Source organism: Diplotaxodon limnothrissa, linkage group LG23, assembly GCF_057381915.1.
Source record: "Diplotaxodon limnothrissa isolate DT_005_m linkage group LG23, D_limnothrissa_male_GT1.1, whole genome shotgun sequence".
NCBI classification, from domain to species: Eukaryota; Metazoa; Chordata; class Actinopteri; order Cichliformes; family Cichlidae; genus Diplotaxodon; species Diplotaxodon limnothrissa.
In genome coordinates this window covers 13,194,500-13,221,949 of record NC_140617.1, presented here as the reverse complement: position 1 = coordinate 13,221,949, position 27,450 = coordinate 13,194,500, and the positions used below count along the sequence as shown (strand labels likewise).

At 41.0% G+C, this 27,450-nt stretch overlaps 1 protein-coding gene across 1 annotated transcript; it reads right to left on the bottom strand.

Moving 5' to 3' along the window:
* Positions 1 to 919: 919 nt before the first annotated feature.
* On the bottom strand, positions 920 to 7,133 carry dpt (dermatopontin). Its single transcript, XM_085348089.1, has 4 exons — positions 6,812 to 7,133; positions 4,312 to 4,437; positions 2,538 to 2,645; positions 920 to 2,368 (listed from the first exon to the last, which is right to left on the bottom strand). Exons 1-4 carry the CDS (start codon positions 7,078 to 7,080, stop codon positions 2,302 to 2,304), a joined length of 570 nt encoding a protein of 189 aa, XP_085204215.1. The 5' UTR covers positions 7,081 to 7,133; the 3' UTR covers positions 920 to 2,301.
* Positions 7,134 to 27,450: the final 20,317 nt, after the last annotated feature.

The window sequence follows — 27,450 nt, the reverse complement described above, 5'->3', positions numbered from 1 at the left end:
ATGAGAACGAGGACAAAGTGGCTGCTAGATGCTTTATTAGGCCGTCGGGACCTGATGTGCTATTCGGAAGATTTAGAGGAAAGATTTAATTTAAAAAAACAAAATAGGTTTTGGCTTTTTTAACTCCACTATATGGGATTAAATTCTAGTTAAGGTGTGTGTCTTATGCTTACTTTATCTGCTTATCTGGAATATACAGTTGCCATGTATACTGTGAGTCTTGGTTGCAGTTTCTAACACAGCTTAAATGTGTTTTTCAGCCCTGAAACTTTATCCTGCGCTCATCAACATACATTTCTGGGATTTCAACTGAATGATGTGTTAAAAGCATATTTACAAAAAAAATTCTCATTATTTTCCGTCTTTTCTGTGTTCAAATACAAGAATAAATCTTTGAGCTTCAGGTCAAGCATTCTTTGTCATGTTTTATGACTTTAAGGCGCCTTAAAACCACGACGCCATCGGGAATCAACGTCACTGAAAAATAAACAAACATGATATTTGTTCACTAATCAGCTTTACAGGCGCTACCGGGGGATTTACCTTCCACAGTCTCTTACCTCTCTGCACACTTTCATTCTCGTGGTCCTTCCATCTGTTTGTTCAGTTGTGTGACTTGAACGCAGCTTTCTTTATAAAACCCTGTGAGCTGTTGAACAGATAATCAAAACAATCTGCCTCTGAGTTTTTGCTTATGGCGATATGAAGCAGTCTGGAGTCTACCTTAAGCCAATTTAAGCCCAGAGAAGCTGCTGATGTCATCACAGCTGGGTAGCTGCATTATTCTTTCTCTGAGATACTAACGTGGTTATTTTAATGTTTCAATAAAAGCTCTTGTTGCCACCGTCACAGCCTTTTATTTCCCTTTTATTATATTTTTAGGTGAAATAAAATTCAAACTGAACACAACAGAGTTTCACATTAAATAAATGAGGTTTTTAATCCAGGTTTTCACACAGCACGGTTACATGGATTTAAGTACAGGTTATAATTGCCAAACTGGACAAGACACTTTAATAAAGGATGGACAGAGGAAGCAGGTGGGACCTCGTTCATTGCATGCAAATCTTGTTTCGCCAGTGACTCAGAGAGAGCCTCTCATTGCTCCCAACATGACTGATCCGATGTTACTACCAGCAGAGTATCTCAGTCAGCTCTGTGAATGCCATTATGTGCATGAAAGTCACGTGTTCGGGAAATCTTGGAGGGGAGCCTGATGAGCTGTGTTTTCCACAGCCATTAACAGAGTATCAAATTCACTTTGTTTTGTTTTGTTTGTGACGTGCTGCCAATGGACTTCCACTTCATCCAGTAACCAAACAAACAAACAAACAAAAAAAGGTTGAAGCTGTCCAGAGAGCCCAGAGAAGCCCAAATCCCCCCAGAACCACCATGGAGATGTTCATTTTAACTGTTTATGTGATATATTTATATTCTTCATGCCAGACTAATAGAAACAGTGGTTAAAAATGCATAAAATAAAATATACATATGTATACTATACATATGGATGAAAACATGAACCAAGTCACTTATGATTAACATCAGTATTATGCTGTTTTAAAGGGGACCTATTTCCAACTTCATATTTTATTCTTATACGGGGCCCTGGTGCAGCTCGTTCTCATGTTTTTTCTGGTTTAAACTCGTTTAAATAAAGTTAACAGGAATAGCCCCAATGGCCGTGGTGTCAAACATTTAAAATGCCTGAAACATCTTTTGGATTTTCAATTACCTGCAACATTAGCTGCGGAAAAACAGGGTTTGGATTAAAGGAAGAGGTTTTTTTTTCTAAAGATCAGTTTTCTCGGTTGCCAGGCTGATTCCTCCCATATGAAGAGTCTTGAAACTTACAGCACTTCCTGTAGAAACACATTAGCTTCAGGTCTAATCAAACAAAAAAAGGGAGAATCTCTGTCCATGAACATGAGCAGAAACGTTATACAAAAGCTGCCTCCCTTTAAACCAACTGTTTCTGATTGGATGCTCCTCTCATACAGAGGGTTTGAACAGCTTTCGGCTGTCAGTAACTGTGAGGGGTAATTTTACCAAAAAGCAACCACCTATCTCTCTTTCACTGATCGATTGGCTGTTTGAAGCGATGGATACAGGTATGTTTGAATCTTCCCTGAGCATTTGGCTCACAGGGGTTGTGACTTTGGCCGTGTTTAATATGAGCACCTGACAGTGGAACAGGAGATATAAGACAGTAAAATAAAAGGCATAATAGGTCACCTTTAAATGTATATGTGAATATGTATTAAAAATGTTTATGCACCGATAAAAAAACTCCTCACATGTCTATAAATTGTTAAATTCACAGTCAAAGTCTGTCATTCTGCACAGGATGTACTTCCACTGCCGATCTCTGAAAGAAAGAAAGAACATCTTGTGAGTGTGACCACAACACGTGAATCAAGTTTTATCGTTTCCTCCATGTCTCGTCCACTGTGCCAATAAATTCTGATCCCGTAGGTCTGATTTTGAGATATAAACATACAGCTGCAGTTAGACATGGAAAAATGTTCTTGACAAACCTTAGCACTCCACTGAAGGTGGTCTGGGCACCTCGGATAAAGTATCCATAACTTGGGACAACTAGCTCTCCCTCTTCTTTGTAGTATTCAGGAATGTCAGTGGTCTTCCTGCAGGAAGCCGCAAATCACAATTTTATTAACCATTTGCTGATTGAGTCAGTCTGTTTTGTAGCAATCCGGTTGTTCAGTGATGACGCGACGAATCCTACTTCCGGGTCTAAAGTAGTCTGCGTTTAATATGGCTTTTGTGTGGTTAACATGTTTAATGTTATATATTTTCTTCTATTTGATCTCAAAAAGCTCCTAAAACAGTCAGTGATCACTGTTGACCTCCGTCGGCTTTTATTACCGCTAATCATTTATTTAAGCTCAGTTTTTAAAACCTTGGGATGTAACTACAGCCCAGCCCATGCAGCAGTATATGAATGACTAACCTCGTATTGTGGATGGATCAGTTGTTCTCCTGACTGAAGTTTGGTCCTTTTACAGCATCCTGCCATGCGATTACATTTGTTCCTGACCACCGAGAACACTCACGGTAACTTTTATCGAGTGGAAAAAAAGTTAGCGTGTTTATATTATGCTAACATAGCTGTGTCGCTAGCGGTCCCGTAGCACATCATTATATACCAGCTAGCCCAACTTCAGTAACCCTACAAACGTCACTGCTGTTTAGTTTTCTGTCTTCATTTATGCTGGAAGTGATAGCAGAGCTGTACGTTTTAATTTGTTTCCAAAACCCTGCAGTCAGGACATGCTATATTGTATTTAGATAGAAGCTAGCGAGCTAACTCCCTGCTAACTTCTAACTCCGTTAAATGTCATAAATTCCGTTTTCATGGATGCCTGGATGCTAAACTCAATTGCTACACCTGGTAGAGCAGAACGCTGATCATTTTATTAAAGATGAAAGACTTTAGACAGTTTTTCAACTCTCAGTAATGCCATAGTGATCGTTTGATATATGGACCTGCAGCAGAGTTTAGACCCAGACACGGCTAGTGACGTCAGACTGAACAACCGGATACAAATAAAAACATTAATACCACGCTCACAGTTTACCTAACAGCATCGTTAAAGCCAACTAAGTAACATCTTATATACTGTACAAAAGATGTAAGTCAGACTAATGTGGCTTAAACCTGAATTCTGTCTAATGTCCAGCAGGTGGCAGGAGAAAAGATGTGCGACTGTCTAGAAGTCTATGTGAAAATTAGCCTAGATCTCAATGGTTAATGGTGTCATTTGATATTTTAAAGTCTATTTATAACAGTGTGATTATTTTTTAAATGTGGTCTGACTGGGAAAAAAATGAGGTAATACTGAAGGATATGATGTAAGGCATGGCTAGCAACTAGGTCTGAAAGTGAGTTAAAGAGCCTTAAGCCTGCATTCTTTCTGATGGCCTGCAGAGGGCGACTCCTCTGGCTTAAAAAAAGATATATCCAGTTGTATAGAAGTCCGTGAGAAAATAACATTCAGCTCCCTTATTCAATGAGCTCAGTAAGCACTTTCCTGACAAGTTTATGGGTTCAGTCACTAAAACACGAGTTTTATTTTGTCGTTATTTTATGATCAAATTCTGTGGTCACATTATGGTCGTTATTAGAGTCAGGAATCCTTTTATAACCAGACTTGTGAAGTCTGGTTTCAAAAAGTTGATGACGTCTAAAATTTTCTGCTTGACGCTTCAAAACCTCAAGTTGTTCACAATTTCTCTGTTTGAATTTTGCATCCCCACTCAAAAAAATCGAAATCCAATCTGAAAACCTACATGCAGGAGTAGGGACAGCGGCGTTTGTAGAAGCAACAGTAAAACTGCCATTCCCGGTCAAGAGTGGACTCAAAGTACTTGCTCTGAACACCTGCTACCAGGCCATTACGGGTGCATGTTGAAGTCCTGCAAAGAAGTATAAAAGTCATTAAGTGAGTAACACTTACTTAATATATATTCAACAGTTAAAAAGCTGAGAAACAGTTTTAGATGAGACTCATTTAGACAGTTTGGTGGAAAGACCAGCTATTTTATGTTTGGGCTAAAGACATGCAGCATGCATAGACGTTTGTCATGGCAACATGGACCTGGCCTGCAGCCTTTCAGTCGGGGGCTAAGTTTCCCTGCAGTTTACTGTCCTCCCTGGTGTAATTCAAACAGACAGCTATGTTAAAGAGGGGCAGGCGAGGCTGCGGTAAAGAGCCTTCACAGTGTTTGCAGACCAATCAGTGGGATGGGTGCAGTCAAGCTCAACTTGAAATAAATCTAAAGAGCACAAATGTGTTCTGCTGTCCAAACCAGAAAGAGTCATCTGAAACAGATAAGCGGTCTGTTTGGAGGGGGAATTGTAGACTGACGTCTCTGTGTAAACAGCGGGTTGAATCATAGACCCAAACCGGTTTTCTAAAGGTTGACCCAAGTCCTTTAATTAGATCAACCTTTCAGTGGAACTGATAGTTAGTCAGAAATGTTTATGTCAAGTTGGAAAGGACTCATTTTATTTTCTTCTTCGCTCTAGTGGATTCTTACTGTCAGAGCCTATTGTGCATTGCAGTGATCCTTTTAATCCTTTTTTCATGAATGGCATATTGCAAAAGTTCAGAAACACGTGAAACATGTGGCCTACAAAATGCACGGATATCCCTAAAGAACACAATTGGACGAAGCTCTTTAAAATTCACTGTTCCCAGAAATTTCAGCGGAAAACACTTATGGCTGCTCTGCAGTGAGATGGTGATTCATACAGACCCAGGAGGACCTGGATCTGTTCCTCTGAATGAAACAACAGAACAAAAAGCAATGTTTTATGAAAATAACAGAAGGACAAATATGTGGAAAGTCTGAGAACAGCTGAAAGTTATTACATACTAACTCTGAGTATGACAACCTTATAGGTCCAAAGAACTTCAGCTTAAAAAGTAATTTAATTACTGTTTTCAAATTATGTTTGGCTGGTTGCATCTGCTTATAATGTAAGAAATGCCTGAGTAAATAAAGTGGAGCAAGTGCAGGGGCTAGTGTTTATGTGGTGGTTTCTGTCATAACTGAATACTTTTTTTCCTGTCCTCACAGGTTCAGCACTCTTACTATTCTGAGAACCTCCTCTATCATATAAATGACTAACCATGTGCTGCGGATTGTCTCAGAGGTTTTCTTAGCTGAAGTTTGGTCCTCTGCTTATTGGGAACCCTCATTATAAACTTTTATTAAGAACAGTTTGACCCTTGTCCTCCATCTTCCCTGTGCTAATGTGTTTATATTAACCATAGCTCTGTAGCTAGCCACCAGGTGGCCACATATGTGGAAACTTTAGAAACTGCTTTTTAATCTCCTTGTTTATATTCAAAGCTCTTTCAGCGCGGTGTTTCAGTTTGATTTAGAAATCCTTCAATCAAAACTTGGTGTATCATCTGTAGATAGACAAGCTAACTTCTTGCTAACTTCTAACTCGGCTGGATGTGGACGTTAAACTGCACTGGGTCTCCAGGGAGAACAGAAACACTGATCTTTTTACTGTGGAATTTGGACCATTTTTAAACTCTCAGTGGTGCGTTGATTGATTGATTTCACACCTCACAGGGATTATATTCGCTCCTCTGCTTTGCACTTTAATCTCCACCTTTAGTTCATGACAAAACCTATGAGTTTGAGCCTGTGACGTCTATTCCTGATATTTTGCTGCTGTGTTTAAGTGATCCACCCAGTAACAGTGGCATTTATGGGCTAGTTGGAGCAACAACCAACAAAGCTGTGCCTCTTGGATTTGCCTGAAGTTAACAGCCGAGTGATGCTTATTGGCTCCGGGATGCATTACTTGTATAATTATTACATAAAAGAACAAATCCAAGCGTGTCCACAGCTGCTCCACTGAGGAAAAACAAGATTTTCCTGCTTCCCTGATGTTTCCATTGGGGATTGTCCCTTGAGTGCATTTACAACCTAATGCTCTCAATCACTGTGCATCACTTATTTTGGTATTGCTGCAAGTAGCTGGCTAAAGCCCCTAAAAGCCATTTAGCATAATGTCATTTTCAGAAAGATTGTAAACTCCAACAGTTAAACAGACTGGGTTTTGTGCATCTTCACATTAAATGATTTACTGCTATGAGCCGACTTACAGCTGACTGCTTAAACATGAATGACATTTTCTGATCTATAAACCTGGGACGCATATGACTGTCTTCCAGCATGCCTCAGCACACAGCTGTCAAAGTTTTAAAAAGCAAATAGAAGTTGGCACCAAGCAAGTAAAAGACAGATTAAGACTTAGCGGACCCACCACTCCATCCCAGCACGGTTGATGTCGTCCCACCAGCAGTCACTGGGCTCCCCCAGACCCGCAGGTGTGGGCTGGCACTCAAACGACCACAGGCGGTCGGAGCCATCATTCTCACTGAAGTAGCTCCTGATGGCCACGATGACTTCACCGTGGGGACACTGGAAGTTGAATCCCTGACGGTAGCCATTGACCCAGCCCATGTCATAATGGTCTTGAGACTGAGCTGCCACTGAGGCCAGCAACGCCAACAGCACCAGAGCTGGATTCATGATGAGGAGATCAGTCCATCTGCTGCACTTCTTCACATCTGCCTCAGCTTATACTCCTCCAAGCCTTTTGTTGTCCAGATGTTTTGTATCCAGGAGTGATGTGTAATTTGCTGCTGGCAGGATAAATCCACAAGTAGACCTCGCGTCATTTTAAGGTGGACTCTGAGACAGAGCTTTCACAAAGTCCTAGTGCAGAAGAAGGTTTACCTTAAAAGACAGCGCTGTAATCCTCTGGAAAATGCATTCACATGTTAACCGTCTAAATATGGAGGATGAAATCATCTTAAATATTTGATGTCTTATTTTTCCAAATGTTTAATTCTTTTTGTTTAAAAGTTTGGCAACAGCTAAGCAAAAACTGAGCAGTACAGCAGGTCTGTATAAATATTGTGCTCAAAATCATGAAAAACTATACAAATTGTTGATATGATGTATTTTTCTTAACCGCAAGAAATTGAATAAAAAGACCATTTGCCATTCAGCTTTTTCAAAAAAAGCATCTGGTGTTAAAAATAAAAGCAAAACAAACAAACAAATACAAGACAGCAAACTTCTAAATGGACAGTGGATGGCAGCACAGTAGCTATTTCCATCTTTTATATACAGCCTTTAGCCCGAGAATGTTTTTTTTTCAACCACCACATGAAGTTTTCCATATATACTAAATTTACTATGTGGAAATTGCTTAGGGTGACCATAAACATGGGCGCTGAAGTTAAGTGCGAGTCACTCCCACATACTCAATGCTGTGCTGTGAATTTTCACTACCATGCCAAGAAAATAGTCCCAAAGGAAAACACTGATTACCCCTGCTCGTGCAATGTGTGACTTAAAAAAAAAACACAAGAGCCAAGCTGCTTAGGGAAACTACTGAGCCGTTTTAAAGACATTAAACACTACATTTGTGACCTGTTTTGCATGGTTATAGGGAATTAGAGGAACAGCTTCAAGTTAGCATTTAATATCATAAAGAAAACCATCAGCAGAGCAATATCCATTACAAACAGTAACACACATGACACACCTTTAGAACTTGTGAAAACCAGGCACAAATGCACATGGCACAAAGTACAGTGGATGATTGCAAAGTTTCCTCGCTGTTTGGCGAAAAACCATTATTACACATCTCCTCAGTTTCTTCTGTTCCTGTGAAACAGCACTCCTGTAAAAGCATGACTGCTGTCAGAAGATGTGCTTGGATTATTTATGGAGTGAGGTGTGAGAATCATTTCTGCAGGTGTTGCTTTTGGTCACGCTTGCTTGTTTTATGTCCCAGTTTAAAAAAAAAAAATCTAACAAGAAGACGTCACAAGGGGTCTGGAGCACATCTTTCACCTCATTAAGGTGCCAACACACTGTTTGGGTTTTTTGTATATGTAAATTTAATATGGACAAAAACACGTTTGGAGACTGGATTTATTTTATTTTATTTTATTTTTATTTTTATTTTTATTTATTTTTTTTTGTTTGACTCCTATGGTGGTGGTTTTTCCACTTTTCAGCTACTTTAATGTTATTATAATATATACCAAATGAGGTCAGGTAACTGTTGCCCAATCCTGCTTTGAAATGCATGCTTGATGTTTTTTTTTTTTTATCTTAACTGAATGATGTCAATATATAATACAGATGGCAAAATGCCTTAATAAATTACTGTTGTGTGATTACTAAATTATATAATGAAGACATTTGATTACAGTATAAAATACATTGCTTTGTAATGTTTTATGTCCATAGATAGATAGATAGATAGATAGATAGATAGATAGATAGATAAATGACAGAGGGTTGCCCATCCTTTTTTATTCCCGTGGTTTGATTCTCTTTGAGCAAAGAAAGGTGGCGTAAGCCGGCAGAGAGCCTGTTTTGTACGTTTTAGCTGCCCTGTCCTTTCCTCAGCAGGGTGTCTCTTGGGAAAATCAAGGGGAGGAGAAGGCCATGGGGGAGGGAGAAAACATACACACAGGCATTACATCTCCAAAGCACATTGAGGTGTCGGTTGTCTGATGCCGCTTACATTTAATTAAACCCCTTCTCTTAACATGCTAGTTTGGTTATTATGCGGCTGATGTGTTGTATTGTCTTCCTCTGTTTTTCCCTTCCCTCTTACAGATGCTGCAGATGACCATCTCAACAAGAATCACTCTCATGTTTAAAGCTACACTTTGCTTTGTGAGGCTCCTTGGAACTGACATTAATCCACTTTTTCTTCTATAGACTGACAAGAGCATGGAATGGAGGTGTCACACTTGCAGACAGTGGAGGGGGCAGTTCAGCTTTGACGGCCCTGCTAAAGTACTGCAGCTGCCTGTAACAGTCAGAGCGCTGCAAATTGGAAATCCAGAGGAGATCATCTGTAAAGAACACGTCTACCAGTGGTGTAGGATACAGCCATATCAGAGAGGGAAGATGAGAAAAAGGCACAGCAAAGCAAGCAGGCTGTTATAAAACAAATAAAAGCATTCCGCTCATTCTTGCAGAATAGAAAAATAATTTTGCACATAAGTGACATTGTGTCAAGACCAGCCATTCTTGCGCTCATCAAGAATGTGCGGTTCACATCTTGCTGATCTTGACAAAGACATTTCTTACGTTCGCTGGAGTCTGTTTTGCCAGGATCCTCAAGTATTTATTGGAGCAAATAGAACATGTGGAGCAAATTGCATTACTTAAAGCAATTTGACCAGGTCAGATGCAAAGATTTTTTTTTTTTTTTTTTCTTTTGGCCTGTCCCGTTTGGCTCTTTTGCCCTCAGAATTGTTGTCTAAAGGCAAAGAAAGATGCCCAACGGATTTACTTTACCAAACTGACCATCCCAGCCTTGCCGTAATGGTCCATTTGATTCACCTTTTATTGTTTATTTTATTTTCACTTACTGAATACGGGACAGACTTGACTGGGGGAAAGAAGGGGAGAAAGAAAGAGGGAAAGAGAAACAGCTGAGAAGAGGGACGGGGGAGAAGGGCAAAAGACAAAAACCAACAGAACGGGCAGAGAAAAAAAAAATGCATATATCAATCACCTGGATCACCTGCTGAGAAAGAAAAAAGAAAGCAAGCAGAAGAGAACAAGAGTAATAGAATAAACAACATCACAATGATATATGGGAATATGACAGTAAATACTAAATGTTAAACATTATTGTGCAGCACATAAGATCAACAGAACACAGTGTGCTTTGAGGTAGGAGCCAAAAAGGGTGTAGTTTGTGGGTGTGATCACCCGTGTGTACACCTGTGAGCATGGACGCGCTTGTTTTTTGTTTTTTTAAAAGGTTCCTTCATGTAATAATCTGCTAGAGGGTGTGGGGGGGCCACAGCCCCGTCCTCCAGGGCATGAAGCAGGTGTGGATGAGATCAAAACTCCAGACATCCAGAGGCCCCCAGAACACAAGAGACCAAGGAAGACCAACAGAGGGGCAGCTGCGCCACTGTCCCGGAAAGAGCTGAGGAGAGTCCCAGATGAGGGCTCACTCAGCAGCCGCGGAGCAGAAGCCAGGGGGGGTTGCAGTGACGCGCCCGTGAGCTCCGCCGGCAGCCAGCTGCGCCTGAGTGACCGAGCCCCAGGCCGAGAGGCCGGGGGCACCCCACCTCCGAAGTGGCCCGAGCGAGCCCCAGGCTCCAGGCCCCGATAAGCGGCCGCCAAGGAGTGAGCCGGTGTGTACCTGGACGCCCATCCCCGGACACAAAGAACCACCAACGCACCGATGTCTGAGGGGGTCCGCCACTGGCAGGGGAAGTGGTGGTAGGGGGAGATAGGCCTCCAAACCTTGGAGGGCCTGAGATGTCCCCAGAGAGGTGGCGCCTGACACCCAACCTGACATATAGACACAGACATACAGGCACACACAGATACAAACATCCATTCCCACCCTCATGCTCTCATATGCACTTACTCCACACTCAACCAACGTGGAGACAGACATAAAGAGACGTTGTACACACGATCACACTCCCCAAGCGTACTCTACAAACCGGGTCTAGGTGCCCCCGCCCCTGGAGGGGGGAACTGCACCCAGACCCAGGTGGTGTTTCCCTTTTCCCTGCGGTGGGGGGAGGCAGACCGCCCCGACTCCGCAGCAGCAGGAAGGCTCCACACTCCAGACCGCAGTCGGACGGCCAACTCCTCCTCCTAGCCCCCCTGCTCCAGCAGGTCGCAGAGAACGGGGGTGAGAGAAGACTCCAAACCTCCCTCCACCCGCTCATTGTAATGTTGATGCATGTGTGTTCTAAGGTGCATTTAAAACCCAGGAGGGCATGGAGCTACCTGCCAGAGAGCAGCAGGTAAGCGCATGGTCCCTCCTGCTAGCCCTCAATGTCTACGTGTATTTAAAATTGAGAGGTGGGCAACGTACACCCTGATGGTACTTTGGACTCCGTGTATCGTGCCCACCCCCAAGATCCTATATGTATGTGTAATGAGAGTGTGAGTAATGTGAATGTCTAAGTTGTGGGATAAAATTGAGGCAGAGGCAGCCAGAAGGGGACAGAGGGGGGGGGGGGGGGGGGGTAGCCTCCTCTGCACCCTGGTGACATACCCCTACTCCAAGGCCCTGCATGTGTGGGTGGTTGTGGTGGAGCGGGAAGAGGGAGGCAGCTGGAGATGGGGAGGGAAGGAAGGGAGGGGCAAGTGACCTCTCCCTGGGGCCAGCTCCCCCGCTGACCCCAGTAGGCACCCCCATACTCCGCGACCTGCCAGGGAAAGGGGGCCCAGGCCCATCCAGACCGGGCCCAGTGCAGCAGCGCCGCCCGGCCCCACAGAGCCCGGGACAGTCCACCCAACCCCACCACAGAGAAAACTGCACCCACCCCACCATCCACTCATCTTCCAGACTACATAAGACAATAAACACCCAGGCTGAGATCTTCCTCCACCTCTCCTGTATCTCCCCCTCCTGCAGAGGCAGCTCCTGAGGAGAGGAAAGCTCCTGCAAGATGTGACAATCTCCCCCACCAGTTGAAGAGCCCCCCAGGTGGCTCGACGCACCGGCGGCACCCTGCTCCAGGGCTGGGCCCCCATGCACCCACCCGCCCACAACCCCGGCAACACACCAACCAGGACCCAATTATGAGTAGTGACCTGAGTACTGGATTATCAAATGTGAGGGATTCTTGGAAGAAATTATTGAAATATAGCTAAATATAGGGTCCTATTTTTAGCATATACTAATCCATCCAGACAATAATAATAATAATAATAATAATAAATTCCATCTTTTTCCTGTTCAGCTACATTTAAATAATACCAGTTTGTCCCAACTTCTTTTTACACATAGGTTGTACTTTTTACCCTGCTATATTATTCTTATGACTTTAAATGTTTTATTTCTAACCACAATGTTTTTAAATATATTAATTGCTTGGAAAATATGAATATTTATTATAGTCATAAGACATCACTTGAAAATAAGTCAATGGTAAGTCATACAAATTTTTACACATATTTAATTATGTCATAAATTTGAAGAAACACACACATACAAACAGTGTGGTGACAGTTATGATCAAACTTAGGTTTCACATTTAAATTTTAGAAAATAAATATGTATATATATATTTTTACTACAGATAAAAGTTGCCAACTGTGTATCTAAATGTAATAGACAAAATGTCTGTGTGTTTATTTCTTCTACAACTTCTACACAATCAGGAGTTGCGATATAGCAGGTATATCTTGGAACTTGAAGGTTCTTCCTGTATTAGATTTTATGATGTCATCATGTTGCCAAGCAAGTTTTTATACACCAATTACAGTTGACGAAAGCATCATTTTAATTTCAACAGGATAAAATTACTCCTTTTTGACATTCACTCAAAAGTCTACCTGTTTGTTTGTTTTTAACTCTTCTTAATCTGATTAAATATATCAGATTACAATAATACAATAACAGTACATTAGTACAACTCCAAATCATAACAAAGATCACCTGAAGACGCTTTATATTGCAAGGTGAAACTCTACTACAATGATACTGAAAAAACTCCAACAATCAGAAGACCCCTTATGACCAAACACTTGGCAACAGTAGGGACGAAAAACTCCCTTTTAACAGGAAGAAACCTCAGGAATAACCAGGCTCAGTTAGAGTCAGCCATCAGTCTCTAACTGGTGAAAGAATTATTTTATAGAAAGTAGCAACATTTTTTACTTTAAAGGCAATTTTTCAGATACAATCCCAAACATTTGAAGCTTCCTGCTTCTTAAACATGGAATGGTTATTTGGATAAAAAAAACACCGTCAAACTGTACCTTTGGGTTCTCGGCTATAACTATCAATTATTTGATTGAGAAAATAATCAGCAATTTATGATTAATTAAACATTTTTATAAGAAGTTATTACCACAATAAAATGCCGCTTACAGTCACAGCAGACCAATGTTAGGGGTTCAATATACAACTTTTATTAGTGCAGTGAGGACAGAAATCCATTTGATCACGGTTCGCCTGAGAAACTGATCCCATGTGAGACGCCATCGTCAAAGCATCTAAAAATAAATAACAGCACATGCTCATCAGGAATGTGTCACTGCAGGAGTTCCACAAAAGTCAAAATGGAGCAGATCTGGGGGGGTATTTATAGACACTATTGTCTATTTAAAAATCTCTATTTAGAGCAGTTCTGTTGCTACTCTGAGAATGTAGGGCTTCATTCATGATACTTTGATCTGAATGTGACATACACGCTGTACAAGCCAAAGATCACACAGAGGTGGCGGCCGGGCCTCTGACTGAAAGTGGCTTCTCACGGTGTCGGTGTGCCGAGGTCTGAGCTCCGAAATCTCCTGCGTGCAAACGATTTGGCAAATGAAAGATCATTTAACGTAACTGGTTTCTAACATCAGGATGAGTAACATGAACATGCTGAAAAGATCTTTGATGCAGTATGTGAATATAAATTTTTTTTGAATCAGATGTGCACAAATAAACACAAATAGGCATCTGTTTTTCATCTTCAAAGCCCATCATCATTCAGACAAGAGTCAGCAGCACTCCATTTGTTTACCGTGTTTGGCTAAAGAACACAGAAAAGTCTGTGTTTGTATAAATGCTTCATAATTTACCCACAGAGATATTAAATGTACAATTCACACCATACGTCAGAGTTTACACCTCTGTGGGTCTGTTTGAAGACACTTTGGCAAAACACTAAAGTCAGCATGAGCACATAACTGATATTTGCCTCTAAGACCTCAGCCACACAGGCCTGGAGACCAGGCAGCAACCTTTAGGGAAAACATGGCATCCCCTGAATGCTTGGCAAGTGGTTGCTGGAGGTTACTGGCTGTTGCTGGGTGAAATTAGTTGCAAAGAGGGTGCTGTACCAAAAGCCTCCTCATGATTGCTTTGGTTGCTAGCAGACTGGTAGACTGCAAGTCATTATTTCCCAGATAACTGCACTGTAGAAAAAAAAAGCTTGAAAAGGCACCAAAACCATAAACATCCAGAGATCCAGCTCAGAGACTGTAATAAGCTGAGGTTTAGCCGGCCTAGGTTGGCATCCAGATGTCAGTAAAAGCGGGCAGTGTCACGAGTCTGCAGAGCTTGTATATTGATGTGAAGTGTTAAGATTTAAAATTCAGACACACAGATGCAGATAGAGTAAACAGAAAACACACCTTTACTGCTGGATACGAGTCTAACAAAGTCATATAAAGTCAGACCCAGCAGGAGTCATACCAACAAAGCCACTGAGAGGGAAACGAGAAACTCTGACCAACACTAAGCAGGAGACAGCGCTATATATACACACAGGAGGGCAATCGGGGGGGGGGGGGGGGGGGGGGGGGGGTGAGACAGCTGGGAAACACAAGACACAGCTCAACTAATCACGGAGGACAAGACAAGAGACACCAAACACAGAGCCTGAGACTAACAAGATACGCACACACAGAGGAGGAAGGATAAACAAAACTATAACCTGCAGGTTTTAGTACTTCCACAATGGCTTCATGTATCAGATTGTTGCTTGAGTTGAAGCAAAACAAATCTTTTTGACCTGATGGTGGAAGAGGAAAAAAACTGTGGATTTTTTGGAAGACACTAAAGCATTAAGGTTATTCTTTGTATAAACACACTGGCTGAGAAAAACCAGTTTTCCCTGCCCAGTGTTTCATTCAAACTCTGTATGGAGAACAATGTCCTGTCTATTAATTACTCTGGGAAAAAGGCTCGTTTCTAAAGTCTGTCAGCTCAATAAAACTCAGTGAAGCTGGTATTTGGACACGAGCAGCTGCCAAGTAGATGCTGTTCCTCTCAGAAATGTCTTGAAACAGTTTGTACAGGAGTACAGTTTGTACACATTCCAAATGTGTACACTGTGTGGCCAAGTAAAAGAAATACAAATATTCAGCAATTCTTCTTATCTTTTGTGAGAAATGTTTCCATGTAACACATTGGAAGTTTCCGTTGCCTACTGGTGGTGGTCAGAGGGCCCGGTGGCGCCAGTGTCCGGCAGCCTCGCCTCTGTCAGTGCGCCCCAGGGTGGCTGTGGCTACAATGTAGCTGCCATCACCAGTGTGTGAATGTGTGTGTGGATCACTGGATGTGTAAAGTGCTTTGGGGTCCTTAGGGACTAGTAAAGCGCTATACAAATACAGGCCATTTACCATTTACACTTCCTTCTACATAAAAAAACAACAACACATAGATTTATAGCTAACAAATTTTGTTTCCAAGAAGTGAAATTTACATTTACAAACTCCTAAAAATGGATAGTGCGGCCAATTCCGAGCATATGTCCCACTCTTTTTTTCCACAACTAAACACAAAACCTAATTTTTCAGCTCCTTTGACAAAATGCATGACTCAAAATGTATGTGGCAAAATGTCACAAACTCATCAAATCCACACAATGTCTGCAGCTCTCTCACACACACACAGTCAAAATTTTGTTAAAGGATATGCAAGTCAAGTTTTCCAAACTGCATGTGGCTGTCTCTCTGCAAAAAATACAAAATAAGAAGTAAAAACAGAAAAGGACCAGAGGAGAGATTGAGCCTAAATGCAGAATGTTCTGTGTCACACAGGCTCCTTTCACCATGGTAACTCATGCTGAACATGGATATGGTCAGAGTTTCAGGTTAAACTCGCCTGGAAGTTGATTTTTTCAGCATGCTTTCAGTGTTATTAGGTGGTGCAGAAAGTGTATAAATGTTGTCATCGCTTTTACGCTCAAGGAAATGCAGAACATACGCCGAAAATACCTCTTCCATCAACCAATTTAATTTCACCTTACTGCTAACAAACTAAAGAGATTTCTACATCTCCTTTTTCAGGCTGTGGTACAGTAAGCTTTAATGTTCAACGTTTCTGAGCTTTCATCTGAGCCATTATCTTTGAAAAAAAAAAGCTGCAGCGCTGAGACCACACTCAGCCATAATATAATGAGCTGGAATTAAAATGTCAGTTTTACTGCTCTGTGCATGAAATCACCGGGTTAACGATTTTGTGCAGCATTAATGTCTTGTCTTATTTTGAACTGTGTTGTATTTCACTGTTTATAGCTTTTGTTCTGACCCAGGTCATAATTTTGTGTATTGTTTTTGCTCCTCCACACTTAATGGTGGCATTGTTCGTTTTCTCTGCATGGATTTCAAAGTCATGTGTAATCCCTCCAGCACACCCTGACTTTCTAGCTGACAGGCACTAGACACTTTATGCTTAATACCCAGCACTGATATGAAATTTGATCTGTGGTCATTTTGAATGCATTTTGGCAAATCAAATGTGGAGAAAAACTTAACCAGTGCTTTCACCACAGGTTTTGCCCTCAATGAACGCAGCAGGGTGGCCTCGGGAAAACGTGTGGCGACATACAAAGTGATGAGTACATATTGAAGACCATCTTTGGTCCTACTCAGTCAAATACGGATTGGATGTGAAGAAGCTGGAGGGATTAACTTTTTGAGTTTATCACCCGTTAGACATATAAGACATGATCGACAGTATCTGGCAACATCAGATTGAAATCCTGGGCAGAGAAAATGGAGGAGCACTCTGTCATGAGTTTTCCTGATTCCTAAGTGTCCAGACAGATGGTGGTGATGGACCAGGCTTAAAACTTGTAGACCTGAGTGACCACTTCACACTCCATTCCAGACACTGGAGACCACTTACACAGCAAAAGACTGGTAAAATTGGTAAGACACAGGTTGGGTTACATGTGATTGTTTCTGGGCAGCAGACAAAGTAGCATCAGATACTTTAATGAGCTGCTTTCTGTCTATAGCCAGACTATAGCCAGACTGTGTCATCTGGTATCACATCAGGGGAAGGGCTAACAGGAGCATCAGACTCCACCACATCACCGAGCATAAGAGCCTGGGCACTAGTAACGATGCATGCCAGAAAAACTGAAGAGACACCAAGCCAAGAGGGGGCATGAAGGCAAGTATCAGCAGTTGGTTTTTCAGTGACTTCGGGCGTGGCAGGAAACACCTCTCCCCCAGCCAAATCACATCAAGATCAACATCAGCAACTGGCAGCTCGTCTGGCACTCCCACTCCCACTGTGCCAGACACCAAGGGGGAAAGTAGTATAACTGTATGAAGCAACACAAGCAAAATACTCCTTTTTATTCCCCACACTGGTCAGAAAAGGCACTATGCAGCGTGCCACAGAATCCTTTGCATCAGTATCTCTTAAAATAGTGATCGCAACTTGGTCCACCTCACTGGCAGTCAGTGAAAAAAAACCTGCAGAGTTAAAAGGCTTGGACACTTTATCTATCTCTTCCGAGTGGGGTTTTAAGTTTGTTTGAGCCAGCTGATGCAAAGAAAGCCTGGCTGTGTTGAACTTTGTGCGCAGTTACACTCCTCTGACAGCAGCATGTACCTTTGAGCAGAGATAAAACTGTTTTGATACATTTTTTGTGGTTTTACCAGAAGAATTAAAGGTTTTGCGAAACGTTTCTTTCGTGTGTGTCTTTGCCATTTAAAAAAAAAACCCTAATTGAAGACTGCTGTTTGTTTCCTGTTTCTTAACTGTGAGTCAGGGTTGCTTTCTTTTAATGACTGCAATAACTGTAAACTTACCCTTTAATGAGGCTTTTTTCTTCTTCAAGAAAGACCCCAAATCTAAAACAGTTACTTTGAAGGAGAAATATTATGCTCATTTCCTGCCCCATATATTATTTTAAAAGTAGCTTTCTGTGGTTCACATTTCGGGATGTCTGTCTTAATTTGTTTAAATGTTTGAATACATGCGAGATATTTCATATTTGACTATAAAAATGAATAATTATTTTTTTGGGACAATAAGCAGCACTTCCCACAGCTCTCCATCTACTGAGAAGCACAGAAGATTTTCTGGATTTTAGGCTTGGCCCTGCTGGGCGTTAACAGGGTGCTATCCACTCGTTCTACCCCCTACTGTGTGTTTCAAAGCCTGAACAGCTGTGTGATGTATGTCTACCAGCAGCTCTGCTTCAGACTTCAGATGCCCCATCGATCTACTATACGTTCTCTAATTATCTTCTATAATTAAGGACCAAAAGTGGACCAGGGTGAGCAGATAAAGTAGAATGGCATCATTGTCATTGTGAGCAGAGCAAACAGCAAAACTTAGCAATGTGGCTCCAACATGGTGTTTAAAATAAACCACTGAAGACCAAAATGCATATGAATAAATACCATTATTCATCTGCATTTTATAAATATTTAAAATGGACAGAAATGCAGCATAGTTTGCTGTCAGTACAGACATTTATCAAAAAAAGTGTTTAGGTCTTTGGAAAGAAAGAGTCTCTGAATCTACAGGTGGGTGTTTTGGCTGATATGAAGCTTCTTCCAGAGGGTAACAGATGGTGAGCAGTCCCTGATAATGTTTTTTTGTTCTTTTGCGGTAGTGAGAGTTGGTTATGTCCTCCAGGGATGGCAGCTGGCAACCAATGATTTGTTCTGTTGTTCTCACCACTCCTTCCAAAGCTTTTTTGTTTGCGACAGAGCAGCCTGAACAGCACATTGGTAAGCAGTATGTTAAAAGAAACTCAACTGCAGTATATTAAAAACACATGAGTAGTCTCCTCTCCATGTTGCTCTTCCTGAGTGGAGTCTCTGATGTTCCCTCTTCACCTCTTCACGAGTAGTGTTGGCTGACCAATTGGCTGAAATTTCCCATTAGCACAGAGTGGGGCTGGAGGTGGTCTGAGTTACACTTTTTCCTGTTGTTCAGTATTACCTCTTTGGTTTTAGTGTTGTTCAACAAAAGACTGCTGATAGTCACTGAATTATCTCTGTATGCTAACTCATCTTGAGCCTGAGGAACAGTGACCACGATGGTGATGGATGAGTGGACAGGACTACAATCATATATATATAGAGTGGGTTAAAAAAAAAAAAGGACTCAGCACACAGCCCTGTGTAGCTCCAGAGTGATGGATAAGCAAGTGCGGGGCCCAAGTTTGATGCTCTGAGAATTATTTCTTATGAAGGCAGTGATCCAGACACAGATGGTAGGAAGAAAGCCCAGGTTTGTTGACTCAGATGTCTGGGGTGACCAATTTTTAAGAACAAAGGTGATGTGTAGATACAAAGTTGATGATCCATACCATCAAGCTGTGCAAAAGATTTGTTGGGGTTAGGATAAGGAGACAGGTGACGATCATTGAGCAGTAGGATTGTTTCATCCTGAGAAAGAGCGTGCTTTCTTAGTGAGCACTGGTGGAGTATCAAGGGCTAATACAAAGTTTTGGACTCAGAAGTGGGCACGATAGGCAACAGATCACTCACAGTAAAGACTTTATTTAATACAAAGGACTTGGGCAACAGGTAACCACAAGGAGTGAGCATCACGCGGGATAGATTCATTGGTAACAAGGAGTGAAGATTCTGGAAGGGAGGCATCCAGGTGAGTGTCCAGTGGAGCAGGTGAGTGTGCTGTGCAGTCTGTCCTTAAACTGCAGGCTCTTAACTGCAGGTAATGACATGCAGGTGTGTCTGCAAAGAGCAGGAAACCAGCTCACCAGAAGGGAGGTACCTGGATGCAGAGGCAGGAATGGAAAAACAACCTGACACTCAGCCTGGATGATGACACGGAGAAGTACAGAGAAGGTCGGAAAGAGCTTCACTGTGTGGATCAGTGAAAGCAGATGATTGGCTGCTGAGATAGGAACTGTGGTACTGCACGAGGAAGTCATGAGTGGCAGAGAAGAATATGAAGGTGGTACAGGACATGTATGAGGACAGTGACGGGTGTTAATGTTTATTTGGAAGGGCAATGAATATTAATTAACATGAGCACTTAGATTAATCATATAAATATACAGATTTAGCTGCACAGGCTAATTTTCATGTGCTGTCCCTGGCAGGTTGATGGCATATAAGATTATTAAACAAAACCAAAAATACAGCAATCTGTGAGCATAATTAAAGACAGAAACATTTATAAAATAAAACACATACCCCATACAGGTCTGGGTGGTAGGTCTGAGCCCCTTCTTGTTTGCAGTGTGATGGACAGGTTGTCAGATCAGGTAAGGCAGAAGTCTCCAAGGACTCCATGATGTTTGCAGATGCCATCCAAAGAAAGAGATAGACAAGATGGTAGCGAGACCTGCTGTGATATATTGTTTGGAGATGATGGCACTGACAACAAGACAAGAGGTTGAGCTGGATGTGGCAGAGCTGAAGATTTTCGGATCTTCATTGTTACTAGAATGTACAGGATTGGAAATTAGTGTGTCAGAGGGACAGCTCAGGTCGGGCGGATTTGAAGGCAAAGCTAGAGAGGCCAGGCTGAGATGGTTTGGACATGTGCAGAGGAGGGATAGTGGATATATTGGACATATATTAGACAAAGGATGCAGAAGATGGAACAGCCAGGCAGGAGGAAAAGTGAAAGAACATAGAGAAGGTTGATGGATGTAGGAAATGTGATGAAGGATGTTAGGGATAGGGTGAGAGTTTAGTTTAGAAACTACTGCTTTGAGGCAGGTTTCATCTGATTGGTTTGAACAGTGAGTGGGAGGGGCTTCAATACTCTCAGCCAGAGATGCGTGACCATATTGGGGATTTGTGCTCTCTTTCACATCATACAGAGCTAACTGTATTGATGAAAACTTTTAAACTGAGTGGGAACCAGTTTAAAATGAACATCCAGTACTGGAACAAAAAATAAGGAAGAGAACATCATTTCCTTAAACAAGTTAGTAATTTATCCTTTATCCAAATAGTTATTTTCCCATACAGAGTAAGGAATATTAGCTATCACTTTCAGAACATATAATGCTGTTACTCATAAGGCTGATAATATTGATGATTGCTTCTCTCACCCCAACCGGTCACAGTAGATGGCCCCGCCCCTCACTGAGCCTTGTTCCGCCGGAGGTTTCTTCCTGTTAAAAGGGAGTTTTTCCTTCCCACTGTCACCAAAATGCTTGCTCATAGGATTGTTTTGTTTTTCTCTGTATGTATTATTGTAGAGTCTACCTTACAATATGAAACGCCTTGAGGCGACTGATGTTGTTTGGTGCTGCATAAATAAAACTGAATTGAGTTAAATTGATGACAAGGCTAACACTCATCTTGTTGTTGTGTTACACAGTTGTGAAATGGAAAAGGCTGCGATAGAGTTTGAGGGTGTGGTTAAAAAATAAGCATTTAACAGTCGGAGAGTTTAGGAGTCAAAATGGTTACCATGGTTATATCGGTTTCCAGTAACTGGTGCAATGGGCGTGATTTCATCAGAGTGAGTATGGCTCAGATATTTCCTGTGACTTCTCGTCACTTCTGCTTCACTGATTGATTCCGGTGTAATGCTTGCTGCCTTTACAGTTAACTTTAATAAAATCAGGATCCTCATCCTCAGTGGATTTCAGAATGGACTCTGTGGAATACATCGCAGTAAAGACCTCAACGCAGCCTCTCAGCAGCTTTCTTAATGGAAGCAGTCGCTATAGGGAGGGTCACACAAGATACTATCAGGTGCCTGAGTTTAAGGTGCAGACCATGAACCACAACATCCTGTCCAAAATCCTGAGTGGGGATAATTCTTTTATGTTGCTCTCTCTCTCTCTTTCATGTTATTTTCTGTAATTATGTTAGTTGGTTAATGAATAAAACAATGATGCTTTCAGGGGCTCCAATATTTTCATTAAATATTAGGATACTGTCTTAATAAACATCGGTCATCGAGGTGCTACATCCTGAGCACCTTGTATAATTTCAATAAATAAGGTGTATATTTTTAAAAAGTACAAGAACAAGGGTTCATCTGATCACCAGCTTTCAAAGCGTGGAAATCACAAATTGCACATGGTGTAAGTGACAGCTTGATAAGCCACTCAGAAAAAAAGCTGTCTTAATGAGAAAGAAACTAAAATGTCTATTGTCAGATTAACTCAGGGGTTCCACTAAGGCCCCCTGAGATAAATAAGGGCTCATTAGTGTCCAATAATTCATAAATGGTGCCAAAAGCAAGCACGACAGGTCTCCTTTAACATAATCGACTTTGAAAATATATTGTCACCTGTGGCTATAATAACAAATAAATAGTGAGATACTTAGCTTCTTAAAAACGTAACTATCTCTGGCATGTCGTGTTGCGCAACTGCAACTGTGAGGATGTTAAAAGGTCTCTCGGCATGGTGCATTTTCCCCAAAAGCCTTTGCTGTTTAATAGTCCTTCACTGATGAAATTAAGAGGCCAGCCAAAAGGCCACCATAGTAACGTGGACAAAACAAATCACTCTGCTTCAGGCTGTAACCTCATTAGAACAATGCGTCGTGGTTGTTTGGAGGCTGTGTCTGAGCCATGGTTGCTGAGGGAGGCAGGCAGGCAGAGATAAGCCTCACTGACAGTAGTGATAACATGAGAGTAGGAATAATTGCCCAGAAATTAATCACACCCCGAGTACTTCAGGCACTTGATACCCTGTTTTCATTTATTTGTATCCACTGAGGCCACAGCATCCGCCTCAGACTTCAAAGTAATCTGAAAGATGATGTGTGAGCATCAAAATGATTAACAGACAGGGAACCTTACTACAACAAAACTAATTTACATGATCTATTTTCTCTGATTACAGATATATTTAAAATGTCCCTATTATATGTTTAATATTTTAACACTGTCACCTACAAATTGAGTGAATAGGCTTTAATAGTTCTGCTTGGACAACCAGCACAGTTCAACAACTCTGATCTCCTCTGACAGATCCTGGAGAGTCAGAGCAAGAACAAACTTATTTCCTGTGGCTGTACTCCTCTACCGCAGAGGTCTCAGTAATAATTATGAAAGTCAAATGGAAATGTGAAGCCTCCTTACTTTAATGACACAGTTTTATATTTTCAGTACAAAGTGTGTTGCACCCACTTCATATAGCATAATGCTAATTGCTGACTAGTTCACATCACGTCTTCTTTGTCAACATGTGGATGATTGGGTGTGTCTGCATCGCTTACTCGAGGAACACCTGGTGCCAGGATACACTATAGGAATCAGTGGAGGCAGTGTGATGCTTTGGGCAATGTTTTTTTCAATATGTCTGAAAAAATCTTTTCATTAAAATCATATTTTTGAATAAAAAAATAGCTTTTTTGAAAAAATAAAATATAGATATTATTTATAGCTCTCTAAGAAATATACATCCTGGACATTCATCTTTAATAGCATAGTTTTTCAGACTCGTAGGTGCCTGGTTTTCTAGAACTTGCAAAGCACTGCAGAATTTAATTTACCAGAATCCTGTAACTGCAAACTGTGGCTACTGTCTAGTAACAGTTCTATAGTACTACCTCCAAGCACAGCTTTAGTGTGGTCTGTTTGCTAAGGTTAGAGAGTGAGGTTTATCAATAGTTGATCAAGACGTCACAGCAGACTGTATAGAAATTTCAAGGCACATTCATAGCCTGTATAGAAAAAGGCCACAGTTGCCTTGATGTCAGCCATTAATACTTGACTTTACATTCTGAAGCTTTAGTCTTAGTATGTACAGAGTATGTAGTTATCAGCTAATAACAGGACTTCACTAACTTGTTGCTATGTAATACAATGAAGGTCATTCAGTCTATACACAAATCTGTCTCATCTGCAGTGGAAGTGGATTAAAAAACACACACACACACAAATGGACTTAGCTAATGTTTTTCCTATTTTCCTCTCTTGATAATATTCAAATGACTCAGAGGAAATCAGAGCGTAAACATTTTTTCACTAATCTGAGTATTTATTTTCCTCCTACTGCTCATCGGAGACTTTTCCAGCATATTTGAATTTCAAAACAAAACTGTTTGACCTTAAAGGACAACTATGTCCAAGGTCACTTGTCAAATCACAAACTAATTTGACAATTTTTAAACTCACTGCTGGAAAGGGAACCTGGTGAACCATCTTATGTCAACATCCAGACTGAATCTGTCAAATCCTGCTGATTTCTGTCCCGTTACATAATATCAATTTACTCACATCACTTTTTTCCCATTTTTTTAAATGACACACTCAGACTGCGAATTTATATCTTTTCTCATTTTGAAGAAGTAGGTCAGTGAATGCTGATGGGTGGTGGGGTTGCATGTAAACACAACTATTACCCTCTACTGCTGAAGGTGACGCTTACATTTCACACTGGAAAATATGGATTTAGTTCCATTTTATTTTACACAGTGAGAATCAAGTTTAAATAAAGCTTCCACGATGCTTTTTTAGAAAATTATGGAGACAAATTAACAGGATCCTGGGTGAGAGGGACACTGATAAATGATGCCACACGTTGTAACCACATTCTAGTTTATCCTGATGTCATTTTCTCTTTTTGTCCAACGTAGAATTCTTACATAATAACTGTAAAAATGTGATCAAACAGTCATTAAATTGAGAAAAATGTATTTCTGACTCACTAAAAAAGCCATATGCAGTGCACAAAAAAATAGCATTATGCTATATTGCTAGTAATACCTGAATGGCTCTACCATGCTAAGAACCAAAACAAATCCTGTTCTTTCTCACTTTTTCTGGAATGCACTAACTTGGGACTGACGTCACTCCTGGGGGTTGGTTTTGTAACTTCATAGTAACATAGATGAAGATAACTATGCAGCTGAGTGGCATTAGGCCAGGTTGGCATAAAAAGAAGAAAATAAAAACACCTTCAGTCCTGAAGAGCACAGAATAGCAAAACAGGTGCAATAAAAAGGAGGAACCAGGATGAATCCTATTTTTACACACTGAAGAGAGAGGGTGGAAGGGGGGGAGATCTGTGAAGCTCATGATCCCAAAGATCTGGAATGAGACAGCCACTGAAGGAAAAAGAAAGAAAGGACAGTCATCGGTAAAGCAAAGAAAAATATGTCACAGTGTAAACAGGATTATAGTGCAACATTAGACACGAATCGATTCAGTGAGACCAACCCAAAGCACTAAAGATAATTATAGATCATTTACATTATAGGGGCAGTATGATAGCGATTAACTGAAATTTTAGACAAAGATGAGTTTTTAGTTTGGATTGAATGAGCACGGTGGAGTCAGACAGTCTGCTGTTTTAGAGGAGGGGAAAGGTTTCAGTGTCATGTATTTGAAACAGTTTTACCTTTGGAGAGAACAGGCTACTTTTTCTTTATACTGAGCTAGTCTAAATTTATTGGTCTCTCTTGTCATCAGTATAAGATCTGTGAAAAGGATGTTTTAATTCAAGAGAATAAATCAGGAACCACAAGCCTACATTACATAGATAAGGTTTTCAAAGTAATGTTTATAGTATGATTGTGAATTTAAACAAAACAAGCAGATCTCTTTCTGAATGTACACAATATTCTCAGTCTCAAGTTTACTCCTTTCCTTTTGAAGGCAAAATCCAATTATATTCCATTATAAGATGAAAGATGAAACCCCTCTTCAATCAACCATCAACAATGTCAGAGGTTAATTGTTGGTTTTAAAGTGATGGCAAAATGGATGTGAGAGGAAGTGTTTTGTGATGGTTTATAAAATGCACTTTGAATGGCCAGTAACTCTAAGCTACACAGATGTCAATTCAAGTTATATTCTGTCAGTTCCTGCTTCTCAGAAAATAATCTCACTTACATTTACTACTTCAGCCTTGTTCTCTGCTGGAATATTTACATTATCTTTTTATAAGGGTCCTGTAAAATATGAAAATTTTTTGTACCAAATCCACTAAAACAGCTTGGTTTATATAGACAGGGGCTCGGAAAGAATGTGAAGGTCTTGTAAAGCCATTTCTAAACAACTGCAGATTTCAAGATCAACAGTTCAAACAACAGTATGAAAATACAAGTAACTCAGATGTGCAACCACCTTGCTGAGGTCTGGGAGAGGACCCAAACTGTCACCCTCAGTTTTGTTAGGATATTCAGCAGCAACACAGGAACCACCCAGGCTCAAGCCTGACATGAACTGAAAACTGCTGGAGCACCAGTGAAGCAGTTTTACATCTCTATGCCCTGAAAGGGTACCGCCCAAGAATTAAGCTCCCTGCTCCAAAATTGACAGCTTCAACCTGACTGAAACGGGTGCCCAAGAAAGGTTTTGTGGTCAGATGAAATAAATATTAATCCACATATTTGGAGAAGTAGAAGTAAAGGCGAGACCTTCAAACCTAAGAACACTGTAACAACTATCGAGCGTGGTAGCATCATGCTCTCGGGAGGTTTTGCTCCCAGTGATATTGGTATATCCCACAAACTGGATGTAATAATGAAAAAGCAGGACTACCTCCAACTTCTTAAAATTCACCTCAAATTGACAGCTAGATGATTGAAACTTGGATACAATTGGGTGTTTAAACAGAACAAGGATCCCACACAGACATATAAACCGGTTTTGGAATGATTAAAGAGACTAACATTAAGCTTCCGTAATAGCTTTCCCAAAAGTCGGACCTCATCCCAAGTAAATATTTGTGGACACTTAGTAAAAGATTTAAGTGATATTTGTGTATATGTTTATATTTGACTCTGTGTGGATTAGAGAAGATCCAAGATCAATTCAAACATACCTAATTCTTGTTTTTAAAGTCATTCATAGTCAGTGGTAAGTTTATTGTCCCCAATGGGAAATTGATTTGCAACATGCCAGCACACACACACACACACACACACACACACACACACACACACACACACACACACACACACACACACACACACACACACACACACAGAGAGAGACCAGCCCAAATTTCATGAGTAGCATTAACAAAGTGCAATGTGCAGTAGTGATGGTATCAACGCTTATGGTTTAGTGATGTTAATCATGATAATAGCAGAAGGTATAAAAGACACTCTGTGTCTCTTGGTGTTCACTGCAAGCAACCTGAGAGAAGCAGCTGAAAATCTCTAAAGAGAGGACGGTCTTAACATGACAGAGGTCGCCATCATCAGCACCTTATAAAAGTGAACAAGCTGGACGTG

Coding starts and splice junctions, on each gene's coding strand:
- dpt (XM_085348089.1), bottom strand. CDS start 7,080: ATGAATCCAGCTCTGGTGCTGTTGGCGTTGCTGGCCTCAGTGGCAGCT. Junction 4,438..6,811: donor AACCGTGCTGGGATGGAGTG/GTGGGTCCGCTA, acceptor ACTTCTTTGCAG/GACTTCAACATGCACCCGTA. Junction 2,369..2,537: donor ACCTTCAGTGGAGTGCTAAG/GTTTGTCAAGAA, acceptor TCTTTCTTTCAG/AGATCGGCAGTGGAAGTACA.